Here is a 27,050-nt window from a genome sequence, read left to right on the forward strand (position 1 = left end):
TGTCGAGCACATAATTTATGTGGCCACACGGAGGCACGCAAACTTGATTTATGCATCGACCCCCCCCCCTCCCCCCGCAGGCCCCAGCAGTGGACTAAGCGCCACGGCCGATTTTCGCCACGCAGGCCACGTTTTGGGAACATCCAATAAAGGGCGAGATTTACGCGAACATAACAAGGCCATAGTGTGAACAGCAGAGCTGTTGTGTGTTCGGTGACAGTGATTAAGTGACGCCAAACCCCAATGAGCGATCGGCACGAACAATGCGCGCGCGGGGGACACGGCGTACCCAGGTTTGTTAACCCTCTCGCGTCCCGCCGTCCGCGACTCGAGAGAGAAAGAGAGGAGACGTCTTGCTGACATCTCGAAGGGTGGCTTTTTTTTTGTTTGTAACGGCAGGGCCTGACACGGCTGCTTCCCCGTGAGCTGGGGGAGGCCCCGCGCGCGGCCTCCCCCCGCTCAAACTCACGGAGGGCACGAACGTAGTTATCCATCCGAGGAACGAGAATCAAATTATGCAAAAATCATGATTTCACCGTTTCATCCCCGCGCCGGCACTCAGAGAGACGGGGGGGGGGGTGTAGTGGTGGTGGTTGGGGGGGAGGACTTTCTATGCCAAAGGAGGTTAAAAAAAGGAAATGAATTCGCCCGTGTCCTAAGCCAAGTAGCCAGGGCGATGCGAATCCACGAGCGAAAAACTTCGCTCGGTTCGCATCACGCCACCCTGGTGACGTAGGAGAGGTCACCTCGAGCACTCCGCTCTCATTGCTGTGCCCGTCACGCAGCGGCAGCGGCAGCAGCGGTGGCCTAAACAGTCGGTGCCACGCAGCTTGGCTGAACGAGGCTCGGCTCAAGCGCGCTTCCACAATTGTCCCATTGTGGAAGCTGGCGTTGAGGTCTCTCGCGGGGTCTAAGATAGCATAACTTGTTGACGAGGTTCAATTAAATTGCTAAAAACAATTCACAGCGGTTCACTGTGAAGCCCTCCACGACGCTCCAACAATGGGAGTTTAACTCCGACGGGCGACGATCGCTTCGCCCGTGTAGCACGATGGGGATTTGGCATCCGTTGTCAAAAGGTCAAAGTTGTCTCCCCGTTGCCTGCAGCGGAGTTCATCTCTTGTCGGTTGGGGGTGCCGAGCTAGCGGTGGAAATTCCACATTACCATGGATGTGTGGGCCCGTAAGGCAAACGACTGTTGACTTGCGCACACAATGTTGATGCTCGTTTTAGCGGCACCAGAGGGATGCGATGGGAAGTCGGCTCACGAACAGGGATTTGAATTCGCAACCTTTCTCATTGAGTCACGGCGTCAAGCGCTCTTGCCAACGTCGTCAGCCACCGGGAGGAGGGTTTTGCGTGCGCGTGTCCTTGTGACGGCAGCCCATCTCGTTCTAAATTAACCCACCGAATGTCTCGACTGAGTAGCACGGGTTCTTTTTTCTTTCACAGAGGATCCCGGTTGTAATATTAACAGCAGTAAATGTTGCGGGTGCAATTCATTACCGTTATATCATAAATATGGTAAACCAATTTTAGAGGGTCTAAAACAAACTTGCTGACGACGTGCTCAAACAAAGATTTACAATATCAGAAACTATCAATAAAAAAGTATATTATATAGGATACTGTGACTGTGAAGACGCGTGGAGAGTCGCACACTTGGGAAGACGGAAAGAAGGACGGAGCACGTGGATTAGAGAGAGACACGCGCAGGGTTCATGACAGCGCCCGCACTTCAAGAAACGTAAAGTGGAGAGGGGTGAGCGGCCTGGGACAGAGGAGGCGTCGTTAACGAGAAGGGGGCGATGGGTGGGTGGGTGTCGATGGTCAAGAGCGATAACGGAGCGGCAGCCAAAGGGGTGGAAGGCGTCAAAGTGGACGCCCCCCGTGGAGGAGATGGAGCGATGATCGATCGGTTCATGTTCAGATGCCGGATGGATTGTGTCACGTGGGTCGTGGATGGTGGTGGTGGTGATAATTTGGAGATGCTTTCATTCGATGGTGGATAGATTACAGCTGATGATGATGAATGCGGTGATAATTATCACGATCCTAGACCCATTTCATATAAAACCATACTCTGCCTGTCTCGTAGCTCCTCCTGAACATTGCCAAGTGGAGGTCGATGACAAATTCGCGAGGGGCCCTGGCGTAATCGGCCCGTTCTCCGGCAAAGCGTGTTCACTGCGAATGGGGGTGCGCGCGAAATGTGCCACAGGTAAACCGCCACATTCTCCAGCGTTACATCGGCCTCGCTTTCGTCACCTGTGTTTGTTAAGCCAAAGCCGTTGGGTGCGTCCGATAATTATAATCCAATACGTCCGTACGTGCGGTTAGCGCACTGCGCTACGAACCCAACAACCCGAGCTCGATTCCCGCTCGCGGCCAATCTTGTCCTGGGCCTCCCCTCGGTCGACTTAGCCTTTAATTAGTAGCTGGCGCGCTGTGTAAACGTCGGCCCTCGGGGAGACAAAGCATGGTGCTGACCACCCACCCGCGCCCCTTCGCGTGCCGTGCCGGCTTTTCGCTGGTGCTCGCGAACAGCACTTGCCCCAACAGTTCTGTTCAAGTTCCATACGGGGGGGGGGGGGGGGGGGGGGTGGTGGACTTCGTCTTTGTGAGACCAGCTTTGTGAAACTTTACTTTCCGGAGCACCTGACGATCCGGAGAACGCGCGGCATCGCACACAACGGCAGCCCCCTCCGCCGCCGAGCTCACCGCTGAGCCTTTAAACGCGCCCCTCAATGGCAAAGAACACCGCATCTGCGTTTTTTTTGGGTTGTCGGCGTCACGCTGATTCGAACCCCACTTCCCCCCCCCTTCCTCTAAAACCCTGTAATAATTACTCGGTATTAACAGGATTTTAATGAAGGCGACGGCGAGCACTCGTGATGGAATTCGTGTTTTGGTCGTCCGCGTGGTTATTGATAACCCCGAGTTGGTCGTCCCGCTCGGAGTTGATGATTGCAAGGGGGGCAAGCCGCGATGCACACCGCCCCGCGAAAACAACGCGATCGCAAGCCGTGGCATCGTGTTCCCTTACGCTGTTTCACGTCGATATCGACCGAGGAAGCAGACACGTGCTCCTGCTGCTGCACTGGCATCAACTACAACAATCATAATGATCATAAGAAATGTTAATCACTTTGTCCATTCACTTCTGGATGAATGCCTCTCTCTCTCTCTCCCTCCACGTACCATGTAAGTTATTACGGTTGTTTGGCCATACATCCCCACCCCCCACACGTTTGTCAGTCTGGGTTGATTGGAAGAAGAGCCCCGGAATCGGTGGGACACCACTCGCAGACGACGTTCCTCTGGAACGCATTCCATCCCTCGGCTGCGGCCTCCGTGATTATTCTTGCTCATCAGTCACCATCATCACCATCATTATCATCACCATCATCATTACCATCATTATCATCACCATCACCATCACCACCATCATCATCATCACCACCATCATCACCATCACCACCATCATCATCATCACCACCATCATCATCATCACCATCATCACCACCACCACCATCATCATCACCATCATCATCACCATCATCACCATCGCCGTCCCTCCTCGTAGCGTTGCGTCCTGCCCAAGCCCCATCTGAAGACTTTCCTTCACCGTATGGACGATGTCACCATCCACGCGTGTTTCCCTCTCCTGTCTCTCAATGTCAAATCCGAGCGCGCGTCTCTCCGCGCATCTTTGCGCAACTTTTCAATTTGTTTGTTTGTTTGTTTCGGCGCAAATTTCGTTCGATCGTTAACGAACACGGCGTTTCTGAACCCTTGCGCCAGAGCCGGGGTGGCACCCACAGACGCGAACTAACGCGAGCCGAGTCCCACGCGGCTCCCCGACAATCAAGGCCGCCGCTCTTGGCCCCGCGATCGCACCAAGTTGTTTACCTGCGTCCCACGCGAGTCGCATCGCGCACGCGGACAAAAATAAATAAATCCGACCGAGACACGGGGGGGACCCAGCTCGCTCCAGCCAATGTCAGCTCAGGACACATTTTTCGTTTTATTTTTAATCGACCCGAGCAACTCCAATGCAGCAGCATCCGGTTTCGTCCAGGATTTGTCTGCCTCCAGCATTTCTGCCCACCACGACCAAGGCGAGAGTCAGGAAGCATGAGCCTCACGCAGCGACGCGGGGAGCGGTGGGCGCAGTGGTTGGCGCGGCTGCGCTCACGAACCTTACAGGCCAACACCCAGTTACGACTATCCGAACCGGTCCTGGGCCTCCCCTAGGTCGACTCGGCATCAAATGAGTGCCTGGTGCGGTGTGTAAACGTCGCCACTGGGGAGACGAAGGCGACCGGGCGTGGTGCTGGCCACCCAACCCCGTCGTGTGCCGTGCCGGCCTTCATAGGTGCTCGCTAACAGCACTTACCCCAACAGTCTGTTAAGGCTATACGGGGAGATCTGTGTCTTTGCCTTGCAGCAACAACACAGGTGATACATTGTTCTGTTCGGCCGCTTTGTGAGGCCAATGATATTGCCACGCAACAGCCATGCGGGTTGGAAGATAATGGCACCGTGCGTTTGTGCGGTGCGATGTCCGACGTTTATTTCCCACGTTCTGGTAGCTTCTTCGGGAACTTCACTGGAACTGAAGTAGCTCCCAGCACCCGGAGCGAAACGTCGGGCATCGCGCCGGTACGACCCACGAACGTATCAGAGAGCCGCCCGCTGTTGTTCTCCCGAGAGCGGCTCCCAACGTCTGGGAAACGTTTGGCCCCATTTTTATTTATTTCACCTTTATGTGAGCAGGTACTTTTTTTTTGTTTAAACCCTTGAGGTTAAAACATATTTTTTTGCGAGGGGGGACCTGGCATCGGTCTGGGACGTGTGTGGGGGGGGGGGGAATCTTCCCTTCAAGGATCTAAGCAAGTTTGGCCGAACGTCTCCAGTAAAAGTTTCAGAGCGTTGCGCTCAAGGCGCGGTTTGCGTTGCCGCTGATGCAGCCGGGCTGGCACGTTGAGCGTTGACGTGCGACCTTTGCCGGCGAACTCCGCTCATCCTCGTTGAGCCGCGGTGACTTTTGGCTCAGCCCTCGAGCAAAGACGGCTGTCAACGCATCGCATCGCGGCGCTGTCAGATGCGCTTCTGCGGCCGTCTGGAACACTCTTCCCTTCCGATATTAGGTAGAAACTGTTAGCTGTGCCACTTTTTTTTTATAATTGTCCAGATTGAAAACTCATTACTTTAGAACTTCTTTTTTAGTGTCTTTAGTTTGTTGTCCTTCCGCCCGTACCTCCGATTAGCACGGCTGGCTACGTACGGCGCGAAAGAAGTTGAACGTACGTACGCGCATAGCACGGTTGTCTACGTACTGTGCGAAACAACTTCAACGTACACACCCACACATAGCATGGCTTGCTACGTACGGCGCTAAAGAAGTGCAACACGCGCACGCACATAGCACGGCTGGCTACGTACGGCGCTAAAGAAGTTCAACACGCGCACACACATAGCACGGCTGGCTACGTACGGCGCTAAAGAAGTTCAACACGCGCACACACATAGCACGGCTGGCTACGTACGGCGCTAAAGAAGTTCAACACGCGCACACACATAGCACGGCTGGCTACGTACGGCGCTAAAGAAGTTCAACACGCGCACACACATAGCACGGCTGGCCACGTACGGCGCTAAAGAAGTTCAACACGTATATGCGTGACGACGGCGGCGGTGGTGGTTTGTAACCTGTTTGTTCACCCGTGAGCGCTTTCACGTCGCGGGCTCGATGCGATCGGCGGCCACCGGACAACGACGTCGTCGTCACGGCCTCCACGCCGACGTCAGCAGCACGAGGCACGTGGGGGGGCTCGGGGTTCGGCGCGCGCCGCGCGCGCGTTCGTGCGTGAGCGCGCGCACGCACGCGCACGCACGCGCACGCACGCACGCGCACGCACGCGCACGCACGTTCCGTACGGACCCCCCCTCCCCTTCGCCCCGCAGCGCATTCATCAACGTCGCCGCGCAAGGACTTGAAAGAGGAGAGACAAATAAATAAATATATCATAGGCGACGTTTCGCGCGATGGGCCCTCCTTAAGAGCACGTGGATACAAAAAAAAACCGCATGCATTGACGACCGTGTAAGATTTAAAAACAAAAATAGTTTGTGTTGCTTTTTTAAAGTGATTTTTTTATTATCTTTCTTGTACTTTGCACTCCTATCGTGATTTCGTTCTGTTTGTTGTTGTTCTGCCCCGCGCCTATTGGACATCTGTGAAATAATTATTCTGATTTTGAGTTTGTTGTTGTTTTCTGTGCTTGTGTGTACCACTGCCAACGCAAGCAGCAGCAGCATTGCCAAATAATTAGTACAATAATGAGTACAATAGGATACGTTTTATACAGTGGCCACACATTATAGTGTGCTGATCTTAAAAGGTGCATTGAAAATGTTTGATTCTCCTACTGTTGTGGTTTTCACACCTGATGATGATTGCTTGTGTTGCAATCGAAACGTCGTGAGAATTTTATTTTTAATATTTTTATTATTTTATTGTTTCCCTTCTACGTGACTTTACCGAAAGAACCAAGAATATGTTATGGAGTGACGCATGCTGCCAGCTATGGCTGAAAAGTTTGGTAGTACATGTTATGTATATCGTTTATTGTTAAATTTGAATCACAGTTCCTATGATCACTGTTGCATTGTTTTAATAGCTTTATTTTGGTGATTTCGAAAACGTTTTGGTTTAGCCATATTTTGTTTGTTGTAGTACAGAGTTAGACTGATAACTTTAATCTAAATTGTCTTATGGTTGTTATATGTTTGACTTGCATCCCACTGGGATTTTTGCACACAGCATTGATATAGGGTGCTTTTTCTGGAAGACTTTGCTGTTTTTTCCTGGATTTTACAGTTGCGCGTAGTCACTTTAAGTTGTTTATTGTTCATGTTTTCGTTTGTTGCGGTTGCACCCGATTCAAGAGCCGAATGGCTCACAGGGCTATACCAAATAAATTAAACTGAATTAATTGAACTCTCTCTCTCTCTGCTCTGAAGGAGCTACCAATCGAGTCTCCTTCTTATTTACTTACCATGACGCTTGTTTACTCAGAAAAGCCTCACACAGTCTCGTTACTCTCTCTCTCTCTTGCTTTGAGGAGGGTCCTGCTAAGTGTTGTATAGTGTGGGGTGATTATTTACGTATATGTTGAACTTCTATCTCCCCGTACGTAACTAATCGTGCTATGCGTGTGCGAATGTTGAACTTCTTTCGCACCGTACGTAGCCAACTATGCTGTGTATGTTGAACTTCTTTCGCACAGTACGTAGCCAAGCGTGCTAATCGGAGGTGCGATGAAAGGACGATCAACTAAACACATAAAGCTGTTCTTTTTTTGTCCGTCTATCGTCCCTCCGTCGATCCGTTCATCAGTCAGTCTGTTCATCAGTCCGACTATTCATCAGTCGATCCGTTCATCAGTGCGTCCGTTCATCCGTCTGTCCGTTCATCAGTGCGTCCGTTCATCAGTCCATCGATTCATCAGTGCATTCGTTCACCAGTGCGTCCGTTCATCACTGCGTTGATTCATCAGTGCATCCGTTCATCAGTGCGTCCGTTCATCAGTGCGTTCGTTCATCAATTCGTCGATTCACCAGTCCATCCGTTCATCAGTCCATCCGTTCATCAGTCCATCCGTTCACCAGTGCGTCCGTTCATCAATGCGTCCGTTCATCAGTGCGTCTATTTATCAGTCCGTCTGTCCGTGACATATATCTCTACTCTATATGAATATAATCCCAATTAAATAAATTTGATCTGCAGCAACATTTCAGACAAGGCAATCAGCGCCGTGCTTCCTCACTCAGTTCCATTTCTCCACAACCTGGGACCCTGACGACACCGCTGGGTGGACGGAGGCCGCGGTGGAGGATGCTGGGTGGTGGTGGCGGTGGTGGCTCGAGATTTCAGAGACTCGCCCCCATCGTTTCAAAATGCCGCACCGGGAGAGTGAAATCGAAAGCGGCGGCTTTTATTAATAACAAAAATAAACAATTACGTAACTCCTCGCCGACCACGCCGGTGACATGCGGCGCCTTGGCGATAGCCTCGTGCTTTGATTGATAAAAAAAATTACAACTGGCGTGAACACCAAATCAATGTCCTCGCGGATGAATGAATGAATGACATTCCGGGATTCCGCGCTCCATTGTGCGGCGCTTACGGGGATTTTGTTGTTGTTGTTGTTCTTCTTGATTTGAAGCTTTCGTGACTGCAGGAATCCATACTCTTTGGTTCTTTCGGGAAAGTCACTTAGGTATAAAATAAAATAAATCACGACGTTTCGGGCGCACCCCCCCTCCTCCAAAGCTACGAGTTGGGGCCGCCCTTGACAACCACCATGAGATTTTTTTTTCAACAACAACAACAATATTCTTTGGTTCTTTCGGTAAAGTCACGTAGATAGAAAAATAATAATAAAATAAAGTTAATAATAATGAAAAACTGTAAATGAGAATGAAAACAGAAACCACGACGTTTCGATCGCAACACAAGCGGTCATCATCAGGAAAAGGGGGGTTAGCCTCTAAAGGCAAACTGTTTATAAAGGTTTCGAGATGGGCTTAGCCCAACAGCAACCCATCTCTAAACCTTTATAAACAGTTTGCCTTTAGAGGCTAACCCTCCTTTTCCTGATGATGACCGCTTGTGTTGCGATCGAAACGTCGTGGTTTTTGTTTTTATTTGCATTTTTTATTTTTATTTTTTATTTGTTTTCACTTTTTTATTATAATTTTTCGATCTACGTGACTTTACCGAAAGAACTAAACAATATTAATTCCTGCAGTCACTAAAGTTTAAATCCAAACAACAACAATAGCAGTCACTAAAGTTTAAATCCAAACAACAACAATTGGCGAAGACGGAGCGCCCCTACAGCGTTAAATGTTCGAGACCGTGAGAGTAAGGACGGCGTGATGAGACAAGAGGAGCCGCACACGGATCCTAGCCCAGGTGCCACCGTGCGAGACAAGTCAAACATTTGGGGGGCCCCAAGCTGACCGACTGCGGCATCCCCTGACCTGATAATTGTCGTCACTGCGCCACTGGCTGAGAGTGTTCAGGTCTATAGCGATCCCAGCGATGTCGCCGCCAAAACTTCCCAACAGTTATTACTTTTTTTCACGAGCTGTGTTTCAAGCTTGCTGGAGCGTTGGCAGTAAATCACTGAGTACTGAGCACACAGACTGCCCAGCCACTCACTACTGACCACCAGACTACCCAGTCACTCACCACTGACCATCAGACTACCCAGTCACTCACCACTGACCATCAGACTACCCAGTCACTCACCACTGACCACCAGACTACCCAGTCACTCTCTACTGACCACCAGACTACCCAGTCACTCACTACTGACCATCAGACTGCCCAGCCACTCACTACTGACCACCAGACTACCCAGTCACTCACCACTGACCATCAGACTACCCAGTCACTCACCACTGACCACCAGACTACCCAGTCACTCACCACTGACCATCAGACTACCCAGTCACTCACCACTGACCATCAGACTACCCAGTCACTCACCACTGACCATCAGACTACCCAGTCACTCACCACTGACCACCAGACTACCCAGTCACTCACCACTGACCATCAGACTACTCAGTCACTCACTACTGACCACCAGACTACCCAGTCACTCACCACTGACCATCAGACTACCCAGTCACTCACCACTGACCACCAGACTACCCAGTCACTCACTACTGACCATCAGACTACCCAGTCACTCACTACTAACCACCAGACTACCCAGTCACTCACTACTGACCATCAGACTACCCAGTCACTCACTACTGACCACCAGACTACCCAGTCACTCACTACTGACCATCAGACTACCCAGTCACTCACTACTGACCACCAGACTACCCAGTCACTCACTACTGACCAGCAGACTACCCAGTCACTCACTACTGACCACCAGACTACCCAGTCACTCACCACTGACCACCAGACTACCCAGTCACTCACCACTGACCATCAGACTACCCAGTCACTCACCACTGACCATCAGACTACCCAGTCACTCACCACTGACCAGCAGACTACCCAGTCACTCACTACTGATCACCAGACTACCCAGTCACTCTCTACTGACCACCAGACTACCCAGTCACTCACCACTGACCACCAGACTAGCCGGTCACTCACTACTGACCACCAGACTACCCAGTCACTCACCACTGACCATCAGACTACCCAGTCACTCACTACTAACCACCAGACTACCCAGTCACTCACTACTGACCATCAGACTACCTAGTCACTCACTACTGACCACCAGACTACCCAGTCACTCTCTACTGATCACCAGACTACCCAGTCACTCACCACTGACCAGCAGACTACCCAGTCACTCACTACTGACCACCAGACTACCCAGTCACTCACCACTGACCATCAGACTACCCAGTCACTCACTACTGACCACCATACTACCCAGTCACTCACTACTGACCACCAGACTACCCAGTCACTCACTACTGACCACCAGACTACCCAGTCACTCACTACTGACCACCAGACTACCCAGTCACTCACTACTAACCACCAGACTACCCAGTCACTCTCTACTGACCACCCAGTCACTCACTACTGACCAGCAGACTACCCAGTCACTACTGACCACCAGTGTGAACTAATACTAAAAACTATTTTCTTATTTTATCAGGTAGGGCCAACTGAGCTCTATGGCTCTTTCTCAGAAGCGACGTGGCCACACAAATGATAGCTCAGCGAGGCGCCTTATCGTGTGGGCATAAAGAGTTTTCGCCTCTGTAACTGAAGTGTGGTAAAGGAGCAGCCCCTGCAATGGCTCGCTCGCGCCACTGCCGGCAGAAGAGGCCTCCACTAAGAGGGTGCTTTGCAGAGCTAGAGCGAGCTCTTAGAGAGCATCTCTCGTTCAGTATTAGTGCAACCTATTGATATATATTACGACATAAATAAGCAGATAATACATCTCCTTTCCCGTGTCCGTCTTTCCATATAACATCATCATTATAAAAGCATTATTTTTACAACGTCGACCAGACAGACGCACGAACCTTATGGGAGTGCATAATGCCAGCAGCATTGATTTCAAGACAACCAAAACTCCGGGCCGGTATCGCCACACAAGTGTCTCATCAGCAGAGTCAGCTTCGCTGGAATCATCGGTGCCGGTGAAGGAACCGCCGAGCTTACAGGCAAGCGGGGAGCAGTGGCACTGTGGTGGTGGTGGTGGTGCACATACTGCAGTCTGAGCCTGGAAACCAGGCTTCGATTCTCAGCCAGAGCCAACATTCGGGACATCTGAACTCGTGCTGCCTCACAACCCTTTCACGCCTTTGCCAACCAACGCTGACCCGCGTGGTGAAGTAGAGACGAACAGCCTCCAAATCACTAACGCAACCTGGGGAGGCTTTCGTCCAGCAGTTGATTCACAAATGGATTATAATCATTCGTTTTTTTGTAATCAACAATCACTTAATTGTGCATTTGAGGTGTCGTGTGTTGTTATGCAAACTATAGACGCGCATCGTGAGGTCTGTGCTGTTGGTCAATGTTTACAAAACATGAGCATTCATTATTTTCGAAAATATTCGCCTGAATCGTAAAATGTGTCCCAGAATTGTAATATTGAGCATACTTCTGATAACAAAAACAAAACAAAAAACATTTAAATTTCATAAGATACTGAAATTCATGTTTACAATAAAACAATTGTTTGACTTCGTAGGACCTTCCTGAAAGAGCCATGAGACCCATTGAAACTTTCCCAGGTGAACTGACGGAATAATAAGAACACAACAACAACAACAATTTAAAATAATAAACTCGTGGTTCAGCAAATCCGTTCTAATTTGCGGCCTTTAAAGAAGAAACTCAGACGCCGAGGGAGGGGAAGGAGACAAGCCTGGTCACTGACCTTGTGGCGAAGGCATTGGGTGATCACTGCTGCAGTTCGACGCACCTACGACGCGGGGCGATTGCCGTAGTAAGCGAGGGGGCCCTTGCACACCCCTCTGAGCAACTTTTATATCGTTGAGCTGAATGGGGGCAGTCATTAAAACGCATCTCTCGTCTCACACTGCCCTCGATGTGGCCCCCTCTCTCTCACTCTCCCTCTCTCTCATGGTGCCAGGGCGTCTCAATTAAAAACCAGGAGGCAGTGTCTTCCTTCATTAAAACCGTCGACCGCACACGCACCACTGCTTGCCTCTCTGTGTGTGTGTGTGCGTGGCTCTCAATGGGTGCACTGCACTGCACGCACTCACGCAGATATAAAAATAATGCCGCTCAGCCTGTGCGGATTCCCGCTGTGGGCCAGTGCGGGAATTGGTGGTCACTTTTGTCCGTACGTCCGTGCGGAGACAGGGCGCACACACACACAAACACGCGGGTGCGATAAACAGATGATCGCAGCGACGCCGAACCGATATGCAAGACGCTTTGCGCGCAAAGCGACGATTCGCAGGTGCTCGTGATGGCTTTTTGTTGTTGTTGTCAACGGCACTGCCCGTTGACAACGGCGTTGCCTGTGATTTTCAATCGTGGGGATAAACTAAGAATGCCACCGCGCGCGTTATACGAAGCGCCGTACGCGCATTCGTTCGTGTGCAGTTTCGCAAGGGTTAGGCAGGGGGATGATTAGGGGGGGGGGCGGGGGGGGGCGATGGATCGCGGCACCGGGAGGAGCATTCGAAGCGGTCCATTGTTGGCTTCAGCGACCAACCACTTCGCACGGCGTACACGGAGATAACGAAGATAACGGGACGCCGCCGGGCAGATGGAGCTGATGAAATTGGCATGTGTGCGAGGTGCCGAGTGGATCGTGGTGTTGTGGTGGTGGTGGTGGCGGCAGCTCGAGGAGCCCTTCATCCGGCAGATGGTGACTGATATACCCGAGCAACGTTGAACAGAAATCTGACTGTCGTCTTATGATGCTAGTTGTAATCATTGGCGAAACGTCGTACTACTCAAATTGTAAATGTTGTGGATTTACTCTCCAACACACACCCGTGTGCTGTACTCGTAACGAATTGGCATGTTCTGTTTTTATTCTTGGTTCTTTCGGTAAAGTCAAGATGCAAATTTTCTTGCTATGGTTTTCACACCTGATGATGATTGCTTGTGTTGAAACGTCGCGAGAATTGTACTGTTTTATATTTGTATTATTGTATTGTTCCCCTTCGACGTGACTTTACCGAAAGAACCAAGAATATGAATCCCTGCAGTCACGAAAGCTTTCAATAAAAAAATCTTCTGTTTACTTGACAAATCTTACTCTATTATGATCGTTGAACACGTTTTACGTAATGTCCTGAGCTCAAAATAACTACCACGGTCAATGCCCTGCGCCGCGATTGAATCCCCGCCCAACGCGAACCCGGCAACAACTTTCGCGAGCGACGCCCGAGAGAGACCCCGCCCTTCGCCCCCCTGCCACGTGCCCATCGCGGCTGCGGTGCCGTCCTCACCCGTCCGGCGGTACTCCTCCGAGACGCTCAGCGGCCGCGAGACGTCACCGTTCCTGGGGAAGGCCGCGCCGACTCCGCCGCCGTCGTGGGCCTGCGCCGGCGGCGATGGCAGCGGCGGAGGCCCCGCGGGACCCTCCGGCGACGGGGTCACGCTCGTCCTCACGGCGGCCGCCTCGTGCTGATGGAGCCGCTGTTGCGCGGGAGACGCGAGGGCAGCCGTCACGCCGTGGAGGGTCGGCGGGACGCCGTTCGCGTGCGTCTCGGAGGCGACGGCCGGGATCGAGGCGTCGGCGTCTCGGCTCGTCCTTCGCCGGCGCCGCCGTCGTCTGTGCTGGCCGCAGGGCACGTGCACCCCGATGTACACCGCGTGGTGACCTGAAAGACGGGGGCAGTGGTGGCGACGATGGGCGATGTTCGCTGGCAGAGCCAGTGTAAGCTTCGGCACCCCCCGTCCAACCGTACTCCGAGAATGTTAAAGGGCCCACAGGGGTTAAGGAAGACAAATACGGGGTGTATGGAACATCAGGTGGAATTGAAGTCCGAAGCAACTTTGCAAGCGAATTGACATTTGAAAACAAAATACACAAACACGCGCGCACGCGCGCGCACGCGCGCACGATTAATGTCGGTCCATCTCTAGATTTCCTGCATCTGTCTTCTCACATCTCAACCGTTTACATTAATCATATTTCACTACGTCCATGTCACTTGACTGTATCTCTTCTGATGGACAGGACTACGTCGACACTGTGACCTGATGGACAGGACCACGTAGACACTGTGACCTGATGGACAGGTCTACGTAGACACCGTGACCTGATGGACAGGACTACGTAGACACCGTGACCTGATGGACAGGACTACGTAGACACCGTGACCTGATGGACAGGACTACATAGACACTGTGACCTGATTGACAGGACCACGTAGACACTGTGACCTGATGGACAGGACTACATAGACACCGTGACCTGATGGACAGGATCACGTAGACACTGTGACCTGATGGACAGGACTACGTAGACACCGTGACCTAATGGGCAGGACTCCATATACACCGTGACCTGATGGACAGGACCACGTAGACACCGTGACCTGATAGACAGGACTACATAGACACCGTGACCTGATGGACAGGACTACATAGACACTGTGACCTGATGGACAGGACTACATAGACACCGTGACCTGATGGACAGGACTACATAGACACTATGACCTGATGGACAGGACTACGTGGACACTGTGAACTGATGGACAGGACTACATAGACACTGTGACCTGATGGACAGGACTACATAGACACCGTGACCTGATGGACAGGACTACATAGACACTGTGACCTGATGGACAGGACTACATAAACACCATGACCTGATGGACAGGACTACGTAGACACCGTGACCTGATGGACAGGACTACGTAGACACCGTGAATTGATAGACAGGACTACATAGACACTGTGACCTGATGGACAGGACTACGTAGACACCGTAAATTGATAGACAGGAGTACATAGACACTGTGACCTGATGGACAGGACTACATAGACACTGTGACCTGATGGACAGGACCACGTAGACACCGTGACCTGATGGACAGGACTACATAGACACTGTGACCTGATGGACAGGACTACGTAGACACCGTGACCTGATGGACAGGACTACATAGACACTGTGACCTGATGGACAGGACCACGAAGACACCGTGACCTGATGGACAGGACTACGTAGACACTGTGACCTGATGGACAGGACTACATAGACACCGTGACCTGATGGACAGGACTACATAGACACCGTGACCTGATGGACAGGACCACGTAGACACTGTGACCTGATGGACAGGACTACATAGACACTGTGACCTGATGGACAGGACTACATAGACACTGTGACCTGATGGACAGGACCACGTTGACACCGTGACCTGATGGACAGGACTACATAGACACTGTGACCTGATGGACAGGACTACGTAGACACCGTGACCTGATGGACAGGACTACATAGACACTGTGACCTGATGGACAGGACTACGTAGACACCGTGACCTGATGGACAGGACTACATAGACACTGTGACCTGATGGACAGGACTACATAGACACCGTGACCTGATGGACAGGACTACATAGACACTATGACCTGATGGACAGGACTACGTGGACACTGTGAACTGATGGACAGGACTACATAGACACTGTGACCTGATGGACAGGACTACATAGACACCGTGACCTGATGGACAGGACTACATAGACACTGTGACCTGATGGACAGGACTACATAAACACCATGACCTGATGGACAGGACTACGTAGACACCGTGACCTGATGGACAGGACTACGTAGACACCGTGAATTGATAGACAGGACTACATAGACACTGTGACCTGATGGACAGGACTACGTAGACACCGTAAATTGATAGACAGGAGTACATAGACACTGTGACCTGATGGACAGGACTACATAGACACTGTGACCTGATGGACAGGACCACGTAGACACCGTGACCTGATGGACAGGACTACATAGACACTGTGACCTGATGGACAGGACTACGTAGACACCGTGACCTGATGGACAGGACTACATAGACACTGTGACCTGATGGACAGGACCACGAAGACACCGTGACCTGATGGACAGGACTACGTAGACACTGTGACCTGATGGACAGGACTACATAGACACCGTGACCTGATGGACAGGACTACATAGACACCGTGACCTGATGGACAGGACCACGTAGACACTGTGACCTGATGGACAGGACTACATAGACACTGTGACCTGATGGACAGGACTACATAGACACTGTGACCTGATGGACAGGACCACGTTGACACCGTGACCTGATGGACAGGACTACATAGACACTGTGACCTGATGGACAGGACTACGTAGACACCGTGACCTGATGGACAGGACTACATAGACACTGTGACCTGATGGACAGGACTACGTAGACACCGTGACCTGATGGACAGGACTACATAGACACTGTGACCTGATGGACAGGACTACGTAGACACCGTGACCTGATGGACAGGACCACGTAGACACTGTGACCTGATGGACAGTACTACATAAACACCGTGACCTGATGGACAGGACTACATAGACACCGTGACCTGATGGACAGGACTACATAGACACCGTGACCTGATGGACAGTACTACATAAACACCGTGACCTGATGGACAGGACTACATAGACACTGTGACCTGATGGACAGGACCACATAGACACCGTGACCTGATGGACAGTACTACATAGACACCGTGACCTGATGGACAGTACTACATAAACACCGTGACCTGATGGACAGGACTACATAGACACTGTGACCTGATGGACAGGACCACATAGACACTGTGACCTGATGGACAGTACTACATAGACACCGTGTCCTGATGGACAATACTACATAAACACCGTGACCTGATGGACAGGACTACATAGACACTGTGACCTGATGGACAGGACCACGTAGACACTGTGACCTGATGGACAAGACCGGATATTCTGTGTCAGTGTTTCTCAGCCTTTTAAGGCACCGATGCTCAAGAGGCAGCACTATCTGAGACTTGAATAATGCCTTAGAATAAATGTCAAAACAAAGCAGATGTGTCCATCCATCATTAGCAGTTAAATATTTAGCGTAATTATGTGGGGGTGGGATGGGGTTGTGTGTGAAGAAATTGCGTAATGCTGCCACAGAACTAGCGAAATGCCACCTGCATCACTGAAGGATTCCGACGGTAATTGACACGATTTTTCCCCACCTCTCTCTCTCTCAAATCCGCGATGCCATTAGCGTAGACTTCAAGCGAGGTGCGTTAGTCATCGCGTATTAACTAGGGCTTAACGAAATCAATAACAAAGTCGGTGATGTGTGTTCTTATTAACGACGCTTAATGATCACTCTGTGTTAACCAGAAGGGTTACTTTTTATCGTGAAATATTTTTTTTTCCCCAGATGTTCCCAAAAAACATCAGAACCTCCGGGGGGTGGGGGGTATATTTTCCGGAGCTCAGCCTCGGAGAGCTCCAGCTGAAACGAATGCGCGGATCAGCAACATCCGTCTCGTAACTCACTCCATTTCACGAGACATTGAGCTTCGAGTGAGCCACAGATGGAGAGTGCAGAATGAAAGCTAGCGAGACGGTCTGTTGCGCTAGTAAGGTTTGTCACGTAAGCAGAACGTGTCGATTCGTTACTAGTACAGCGCACCGGTGTGTTGGAGAGCAAATCCATAACATTTACAATCTGAGAACTAGTAACGAATTGGCCACGTTCTGTTCACGTGACCGACCTGACTAATTGGCTGTGTCGGGTGGTGGCGGGTTTAACGACACATTTATATTTACGCGATCTAACACCCCAAAAAATATATATTATGGATTCATACTCTTTGTTTTTTTTTTGTAAAATCACGTAGGTAAAATAAAAATAAAATAACTAAATAAAAAATGTAGTTTTCTCTTATTTTATTTTAAAATAAAACAATTAAATTAAACATTTAGTTGTTTTCTTTTATTTTATTTTTATTTTACCTACGTGACTTTACCGAAAAAAAAAACAAAGAGCATGAATCCTTGCAGTCACGAAAGCTTCAAATCTAGAATATATTATGGATGTAACTGGTTCCGAAAGCCTACGTGTTAAACGGTCTGTTGATTGTTGGGCCCATCACGCACTGCAAATTCGTGATGTACTGGACTTAATAAGAGTGCACAATATCAAATGCTCTTACTTACTGCTTGGATACGTTTGACCGATGGTCACCGCGATATGCAATTGCAATGGTGCGGTACGATACGAGATAAGGTTTCGCGATGCGAAGATGATTATTGGGATATCGGTTGCCTGTCACTTTGCAAGTGCACTTTGCATGTTACCGTCTTGTCTTTGTACTTTGATTCACGGGTACTCAAGTAAACAGGCCAACGTTGACCCAACGTTGGCCGAACGTTGGGTTAATGTTGGACCGACTACGTCCCAATATTGGCCTAACGTTGGGTCAACGTTGGTCCGACTACGTCCCGACATTGGCCCAACGTTGGGGCAACGTTGATCTGACTACATACCAATGTTGGGCCAACGTTAGTTTATTTATTGGGTAAAGACCGCTTAAAAGTTATCCGACAATAGTTCCCCAATATTGGCCGTCCCTTAAGTATTCTAACCACTGCGATTTTACTCTAATTACAAATCTGTAAAGCATTTAGGGCTCATGCTGTCAATCATACGAAAGCATTTAATTACATAAACTACGAAAATTATGACATCAAATTTACCATAAATTGTCCCGTGCCGTCAGTTATTTCGCACAGCAATAATGTAATGCTCTCGTTAAAACGAGCGGTAATCATTGAGTTTATTTGTTCGCTACTAATATCCTGTAGTGTCAAGAAATTGTATTTATTTATTGATGACAAATAAAGCAACCTTCTATAATTGCGATATCAAGACATCCTGTAAAAAACGGACGATACGATTATCGTGAACTATAATATCATGCGATATATCGTATATCTCACGACATATCTTACGATGTACGATATCTTACGATATACGATATATCGTAGCTTCGCCCAATCGCAGCACACCCAAGGGTGATGCACAAACACCACTAACATCAACAACTCAACGCAATTCCCCACAGCACAAGTGCAATGAAGAAGGCGCATTACCCGAAACGTCGCCTGCGTATGTTTTACTTTGAGGGCCACACAGTTCTGCTGACGAACGTGCCGCGTCTGTTTTTTTTTTCTCCCTCCCACGAAACATTTGAAGCCTGTTCTTGCCACCTAGTGGTGACACAGGTGGTAAAGCCTACAGGGATTTTCCCAGACGCTCCCCACTGCGCCACCTCGCTGCGCTTCTTCCGCCCTGCGCCTCCGCCCGTTTGTTGAGAGCGCCGCTCCTCCGCCCTCCGTTGTTGCTGAAGAGCGACTGCTACCTCCCAACTGCCCAAGGAGCTCAATTCTAGATTTAAAGCTTTCGTGACTGCTAGGATCCATACTCTTTGGTTCTATTGGGTAAAGTCACGTAGGTGAAAATAAAATAACAAAAGACGTTTCGGCCACAACACAAGCGGCCTTCATCAGCGCTGTCCTCCAGACAGTCTCGTCCCTTCACCTGATGAAGGCCGCTTGTGTTGTGGCCGAAACGTCTTTTGTTATTTTATTTTCACCTACTTGACTTTACCCAATAGAACCAAAGAGTATGCCCAAGGAGCGTCCTTCACAAGCCCCCCCCCCCCACTCCCCACAGAGGCCGATCTTGAAACCGCTGGTAACCGGCCTTAGGTAAGGGTGCCGTCCATAAATGACGTCACGTGATTTTGGACGTTTTTTGACCCCTCCCCCCTCGTCACGCGGCGTCACAAAAAGTCAGACCTCCCCTCAAATATGACGTCACAAAGCTCTGCCTCCCCTCCCCCAAAATAAAACGTGCTTCAAATCGCTTTAAACTATTGTCATTGTAGTGCGTATTTAATGTGGCGCTGCACGCTGATGTTGTAGGAGAAAACATTTATTTAAAAAAGTATATTTAATTAACTAGAACGTGTTGTCTGTATTTATTTAAAGTTGCGCATTTTGATGTGACGTCACATTTCTCAAACCCCTCCCCCCCTCGTCACACATCGTCACAAATGTCTGACCCCCCCTCCCCCCTAGGTGCGTGACGTCATTTATGGACAGCCCCCAAGTCCAACTCAGCTCCACATCCTTCTGTACAGCATCGGTCCATCTCTTCTCCAACCCGTGCCGCGCTCATTCAGCTCCCTCTATCCGGCCAAGAAGAAGCTGCTTGGGCATGCGGTGTGGCTGGGCATGCGGGCTACGTGACCCAGCCAACGAAGCCTCGCCTGCCGGAGGAGCTCACTGATGGGACTGCGTCCAGATCGTTTAAGGTTCTGACTCCGAGCTAAGAGGGTATCTCTATTCCAGGAGGGATAGATACGGAATGTCTCTCAGCTAAAGGAGTAGATTATGCAAAGGGGACTTGTCACCCAAATTTTGTACAGCACCAGCAGCCAGCTCAGACCGGTTGGTCTCGGCACTGTGCTGTTGCCAGGGCTTAATTTCAACCGGAGCGGTCCGGAACGCTGTTCCGGGAATTATTTTGGACAGGCGTCCGCAACCATTCCGCCTTGTTTTGCTCCAATACACTTGTATACCACCTGTTCATAAGATCATAGAAACATATTGGGGGACGTCCATAAATGACGTCACGCGATTTTGGACGATTTTGACCCCCCCCCCCCTCGTCACACGGCGTCACAAAAAGTCAGACCCCCCCTCAAATGACGTCACAAAGCTCTGCCCCCCCCCCCAAATATATATAAAACATGCTTCAAATCGCTTTAAACTATTGTCATTGTAGTGCGTATTTAATGTGGCGCTGCACTCTGATTTTGTACGAGAAAACATTCATTTAAAAGTCTAATTAAGCAGAACGTGTTGTCCATATTTATTTAAAGTTGCGCATTTTGATGTGACGTCACATTTCTCAAACCCCCCCCCCTCCCCCTCGTCACACATCGTCACAAATGTCTGACCCCCTCCCCCCCACCCTAGGTGCGTGACGTCATTTATGGACGGCCCCTTGTACAATAATATAGGCTGACTATTGACGGGCGAAGCTCGTGCGCTAGTGGAGGTGCGTAACGCTGACAATCCCTGGCTTTTATTATGCCGAGTTGAATCCAGGCGGTGACTCACACCGAGGTGGCAATTTCCTGCCACCAAGCTCAGGGCTCGCGTCTGAGTGGCTGCCACCCGTATCCCGAGTTGAGCCATCTAGTTTCCCGATCAGGTTGTATCCTGTACTCTATCTTACAGGCGATGATGCGTCGATAAGATGTCCTTTGAGTGTGAGGCCATGCTCTGACACAGTGGATCCAAGCATTGTTCTCTGCGTGTACCCAACCCCCCTCTTCAACCCACCCCAACCCCCCACCCCCTCCCTCCACCGCCCCAGTCCACGTACCTCCAACCAGCAAGACAATTCAATAATTGTATAAATGACACTCTAATTACATTCACACGTATTCCACACCTGAGACCAACAGTTAAGAGCTAATAACTGGATTACAATAGACAAAATATTTACAATTCCAATTACGTAAATATATCATGCGTACGGCGATTGGAGTGTAATCCGAGTCACCATCGCGAATTAATCAAAGTGGCCAGGCTGGGTGAGTGAGCTTCAATGCACGTGGAAAGCTGGATAGTTTATCTGACCCGCCCGAATAATCTATTTGTGTGCATTTGTGAAATCGTGTGAATGTAATAAATATATATATACTGTATATACATTTATGAACGAAAGCAGAAGAGCAGAACAAATGGGGGAACCCCGAGTGGCTAAGCGTACGGGTTCAGAAAAACAGCATAGAACAAATAAGTACAGAGCTTTAGAATGTGGAAGGCAGTAGCCACGTGCTGCTTTACAGCCCCATCGAGTCATACCTCCATGCCCAGACCTCCCACCCGCACCCACACGGCCATATGTGGGGGAGGGGGCGAGATGTTAACTACATCGCCTGGTATGCAGGAGGTCGTGGGTTCAATCTCGACCCTGACGGCTGCTGTATATTTGGAGTCTGTGTGTCTTTCTCTCGCTCTCTCTCTCATCATCATCACGGTGGCTATGAGATGTTAACTACCTCGCCTGGCTATGCAGGAGGTTCGTGGGTTAGATCCCGACCCTGACGCCTGCTGCTGTATATTTGGAGTGTGCGTCTCTCTCTCTCTCACCGTGGTCGCGTGAATTTTTCTCTGGGTCCTCCAGTTTTGGGCTGCTCTAAATTTCCACGTGATGAGAAGCCACTCCCTTGGGTTATCATTTGTGGCCAGGTCACTTCTGAGCTACGTAGCTCAGTGGGCCTTACCTGGTAAAATAAAATCAATAATAGCTGTATATCTGTAAATTATAATAAAACTCCATCATAACAGAAGACTCGTGCTGGCCGCATACCCATGGGCTTCAAACAATCCGCACACGAGCGTGTGCACAGAGTACTCGCTCGGCATGTGTGCTTCGTGCAGACGGTTCTGGAAGACTTGCACGGTGGCCCTCTTGTATGTGCTGTGTACTATGTATGAACTTCTTCCCCACCGTACGTAGCAAACGGTGCTTATCGGAGGTGCTGGGTAAGGGCAACAAACTAAACACAAAAAAGGCAGTTCTCAAGAACTGGTATACAATTGTAGGATTGTACATATACGCGACAAACAAAAACATGTAATGTCAAGTCATTCGATGGTGATATGATCAATTGTCTGCAATAGTTGGAGGAGGGGGTACGGACATCACGCAAGAGAACGGTGGAATGGAGTGGTGAGCGCCGCAGCGATTCGTGGTCCTGCACAAAGCGCGGAGCGATCGCTCGGGCAGAGTGGCCGAATGTCAACAAGTAGCTCGTGTCTTTACGCATTCATTTGTATTCATCTCACACTTGTTTAAAGTTAATTTGTTTTCTCACAATGACCGTGTCATGTCACGCCCCCCCCCCTCAACCTCCTCCTCGAACCCAACCCCCTTTCAGCAAGGCCACGCTGCTGGGTCGGCGATCCAAGGTGGACACGACGCGACACGTGCGCTGAACTTCATTCGCACCGAACCCAGCCGACCGCGCTTCATCGGACACGCGCGCCGCCGCTCACCTTCCACGTCCTCCTCGTCCACGGTGTGCTTGCGGCACAAGGCGCCTCGGTCCAGCACGGCCTCGTCCTCCATCCTGTAGTAGTAATAGAGGAAGAACGAATGCTCCGCTTTGGCACGCAGCGCGTTGCAGTCCGGCGTCGACAGGGAGCTGTCGATGCCGCCGAAGCCACCGCCGCTGCTGCTGCTGCAGGGCGGCGGTGGCGGCGCGATCCCCGCCGGCTCGGGCCACCCCGCGAGACCACGCGCACCGGGGCTGCGCGGTGCCGCCGGAGAAGCCGTCATGCCGAGGAGTCCACCCCCTTCCCCACCACCACCACCACACTCCCCAGCGGTTACCACTCCGCCTGCTCGCCTCTCCGTTACGCGGTGGCTAGGCACGGGACTCCCGGCTTGGCGTGGCGTGGGGGGGGTCACAAGTGACACCACCTGTCAGTCCCAGCCCTCCACCCTGACCCTGGTCCCCACCGCCACCACCCTCCCCACGGTGCCCGTCTGCAGCCACCTCCAGCTCCTTGCGCGCGGTCGCCCCAACAGCCCCCTGTACTGGGAGAAGCCACGCGTGCGCGCGCGACGATTATCGATGATTCGGTCCCGGGCGTCTCCTGTGTCGACTCAGCCTCGAACGAGTAGCTGAGGCAAAGGCGGCCGGGCGCGGTGCTCGCCGTCCACCTCGTCGTGTGCCGTGCCGGCCTTCATCGGTTGCTACTCGCTACGAACAGCACTTGTCCCAAACGTCTGTAAAAAGTCTATACCGGTGGGGTGGTGGAATTCTTTATCTTTGTGCGCGCGTGTGACCTGTTCCAATCCGCACGCTGAAATAGTAATGACTTGCGGGTAATTCAGCCGTCTGCCACTTTAACAATTGCCTCGAGACGAACGGCCGCTGAAGGCGACGCTCGGTTGTCGAATTACAGAGCTCGCTCGCTCGCCCTTAACGAGTCGCCGACGAATCGCCCACGTGAATGCGGCCCATAAACCCAGCAGCAAACGGGTCCGCTTAAAGTGTCGAAGAGTATTTGCAATGATGACGACGATCATTAAAAACAAACGAAAAAATAATCATGAAGCCACTCGTTCGGTGGGTTTCGTCCGACGCCCTCGACTGCGGATGAACGCCGGGGGCCGCCCTGAGAGAGGGAACGCGAAGACGCGGCCCCTTAATCGCCCCTGATCGCCTCTAATCACGTCTAATCAGAGAGCAGCCTCAATCAGCAGAGGACGTCGCTCGACTTGGTAACGGTTACCACGTGATCGACCTCCCCCCGGGACACAAAAAGTTTAATAACTCTCCCTCCGGGAGTGGTGTCAACACCCCCCGCTCATCACCCCGTGGCTGTGTCGTGTGTGTGTGTGTCTGTGTGCTTGTGTGTTTTTCTCGCTTTAACGTTTTATTTGGGGGGGGGAGGGGGGAATTCCGTCGATGAAAAAGAGGGGTCTCGGTCGGTCGATGCGCTTTTTTGGACGTAGATTTTTGTGAACGTGGTATCGTGGAGTTCGTGGGTGTATGTTGAAGCGTATTTCTTACGGTTGGCCTGTCTCTCTAAAGCGACGCGTTTTACGTATAACGAAAGCGGTGAAGCAGACAACACGTCTGCAGACAACATGTCTGCTTCACCCATAATCCGTCTCTCCATCTATATATACAACATGGATGTTGCTAACGTTGTATCAAGGAGTTTGTGGGTATATTGAAGCGTATTCATTACTGTTGGCCTGTGTTTCGAAGCGACACGTTTTCCGTATAACGTGTTGCCTGCTTCACCTATGATCCGTCTCTCCATCTATATAATAAATAAATAAACATTCTCTTGCACAATCCATCAGCCACACGCCCTCCTGGGTGTGCGCATAATTTCGTCAACACTAATTCAAGACGAGCAAAAACTCTGGACCGGTTTCGACACGCAGTCTCTCATCGGCAGGAATCGGGGCTTGCTCGAATGAATGCCGGTGAAGGACGGTGCAGCTGATGACATGGAGGAGGCGTGTTGTCAGCTTATTTGTCTGATTTACATCCTCCTGTTTGTGTGTGTGTGTGTGAAACGCCGACATGCAGGAGGGAGAATTGAGTGTGCGCTTCTAGGATTTTCCTGAGCACGGCTTGGAAGTCGCAAATCACGCCCGCGCGTGTAGCCAGGCGGCTGCACTTTGTTGTTGTTTTATATTGACCAGGTAAGGCCCCACTGAGCGGCGATGTAGCTCTTTTTCAGAAGCGACCTGGCTGTCACAACATGACAGCTCAACGAAGTGGTTCGTCTTGTGGACATTCATAGCAGCCAAAATACTCTTAACGCGTGATGTTGATTCTAAATGTTTGGGGGGGGGGGGGGGGGGCGGGGAGGGGGAAACCGGAGGACCAGAGAAAAATCTACGCGACCACGGGGAGAGAGACACACCGCAAACTCCAAATATACAGCAGCAGTCGTCATGGTTGGGATCGAACCCACGATCTCCTGCATACCAGGTGAGGGAGTTAACATCTCGCCACCGTGGAACCCATTCTATTTGGCTGTGCGCCCGGTGTCTCTCTGAACCTGTGAGCCACCAGGGAACGTATTGTCCGGTGCTGTTGTGGGGGTTCTAACCGCAGAGACACTTTTTTTTACTGTACTTTGAACTTCTTTCGCATCGCACGTAGCCAACTGCGCTAATCGGAGGTGCGAACTCATCGCAGGGCCAGACGCGAGCAGTGCGAGGAGTGTGGACGCGGGGTGGACGATGAATTATGATTAATCATTATTATTAATTATTGATTCATTATCAGTGACGCCGCCGGCTCCATTGCGTAACCCGAAGCAGAACTTATATTTGGCTGCGTACCGTGACCACAGTCATTCTACGATGGACAGGCCACAACAATGTACAGCCACATCACAGTTGGCCAATTACGATGACAGTTATTTAAAAATGCGCCCGTCACAATTATATTTCAGAGAGGTTGTGGCGGCTTTGGGGCATCCTTCATCAAACATGGCTGGATCGTCCATGGCTGTTGTTGATGATGACAATTACAACGATGAGCTATATTATTTATTCCGAGGATCGGAATTGGTGCCGCGGCTATATTTGTCTTGAATCCGACCTTAGCGCCCCCACCTCCCGCCCCCTCCTAACCTCCACCACTACTCCCCATCGCCACAACCTCCCTGGGCCACTTGGGCCCCCTGAGCCTTTGCTGAGTTTCCGCATTGCCAAGCCCCACCTCTGACTGTGACGCGAGCGCCATGCGGGGTGGGGTGAGATCGCTGCGTTGGGGCCTCCTGCGCGTTACCCCCTCCACCCTCCACTCATTAATTGGAGATGTTCCCGGTTTAGCTCTGGATGAGAAAGGATTCGAGGTACGCTAAGTCTGGCGGTTTATTTATACAACAAACAAAAAGTCTCCGTCCGACACGGTGCTTGCTTCGAGAAGCGGGGCATTGCGCGTGCCCGTTGGCAGTCTCTGGTGGTGGCGGGCGCATCGCCTCGCACCGGGGTACCCCGAAAGCAGAAACGGATTTTCCAGGGGCATGGGCTGCTCGATGCACTGTAACACTCCGCGCGAGACGACCGACGATGCATCGGCCGCGGATAGATCGCGTCCGCGCAGCGAGACGGGGGGTGGGGGGAGGGGTGCAGACAAAGCAGAGAGCCGTAGCGAGACGAGAGCAGAGGGATTCAGACAAAGGTCGGAATGACAGGGCTTCCACCGCGGTTTCTACTTATTCTTCTCATTAACCCGAGGGCCCCTTGAGCTACTTGGGGTCCCGAGGCGTTTGATTCCATACAATGCCATCCATTGGCCGATCCTAGTAGCTCTCACACCGGCTGACTTATCCACAGCCGTTGGACGCAACGAGGCCAGCACCACCC

At 51.0% G+C, this 27,050-nt stretch overlaps 2 protein-coding genes and 1 long non-coding RNA gene across 4 annotated transcripts in view; 1 reads left to right on the forward strand and 2 right to left on the reverse strand.

Moving 5' to 3' along the window:
* The window catches only part of LOC116950890 (electrogenic sodium bicarbonate cotransporter 1-like), a 65,628-nt gene extending 53,520 nt beyond the window's left edge, over positions 1 to 12,108 (reverse strand). Inside the window, exon 1 of one of the 2 annotated variants that reach the window (XM_032969036.2) lies at positions 11,952 to 12,108. In XM_032969036.2, coding sequence (XP_032824927.2) covers positions 11,952 to 12,090 — 139 coding nt within the window. In that variant the 5' untranslated portion in view covers positions 12,091 to 12,108. The remainder of the gene's footprint in view (positions 1 to 11,951) is intronic. The other variant, XM_032969035.2, reaches the window with a different exon arrangement.
* A 585-nt stretch (positions 12,109 to 12,693) lies between these two features.
* On the reverse strand, positions 12,694 to 24,307 carry LOC116950891 (uncharacterized). Its single transcript, XM_032969038.2, has 2 exons — positions 23,198 to 24,307; positions 12,694 to 13,878 (listed from the first exon to the last, which is right to left on the reverse strand). Exons 1-2 carry the CDS (start codon positions 23,478 to 23,480, stop codon positions 13,307 to 13,309), a joined length of 855 nt encoding a protein of 284 aa, XP_032824929.2. The 5' UTR covers positions 23,481 to 24,307; the 3' UTR covers positions 12,694 to 13,306.
* On the forward strand, positions 21,517 to 25,016 carry LOC142930553 (uncharacterized). Its single transcript, XR_012946507.1, has 2 exons — positions 21,517 to 22,871; positions 23,080 to 25,016. It is a non-coding gene; the product is annotated as an uncharacterized LOC142930553 (long non-coding RNA).
* The last annotated feature ends 2,034 nt before the right edge of the window (positions 25,017 to 27,050 follow it).

The sequence above is a fragment of the Petromyzon marinus genome, chromosome 41 (assembly GCF_048934315.1).
Source record: "Petromyzon marinus isolate PM22_M1 ecotype Great Lakes invasive population chromosome 41, UKy_Petmar_22M1.pri1.0, whole genome shotgun sequence".
NCBI classification, from domain to species: domain Eukaryota; kingdom Metazoa; phylum Chordata; class Hyperoartia; order Petromyzontiformes; family Petromyzontidae; genus Petromyzon; species Petromyzon marinus.

Bases quoted from the DNA above. Each gene is read 5' to 3' on its own strand.
- LOC116950891 (XM_032969038.2), bottom strand. From the start codon at position 23,480: ATGACGGCTTCTCCGGCGGCACCGCGCAGCCCCGGTGCGCGTGGTCTC. The intron at 13,879-23,197 runs GTGAGCGGCGGC...CCCGTCTTTCAG, and splicing joins GGACGAGGAGGACGTGGAAG to GTCACCACGCGGTGTACATC.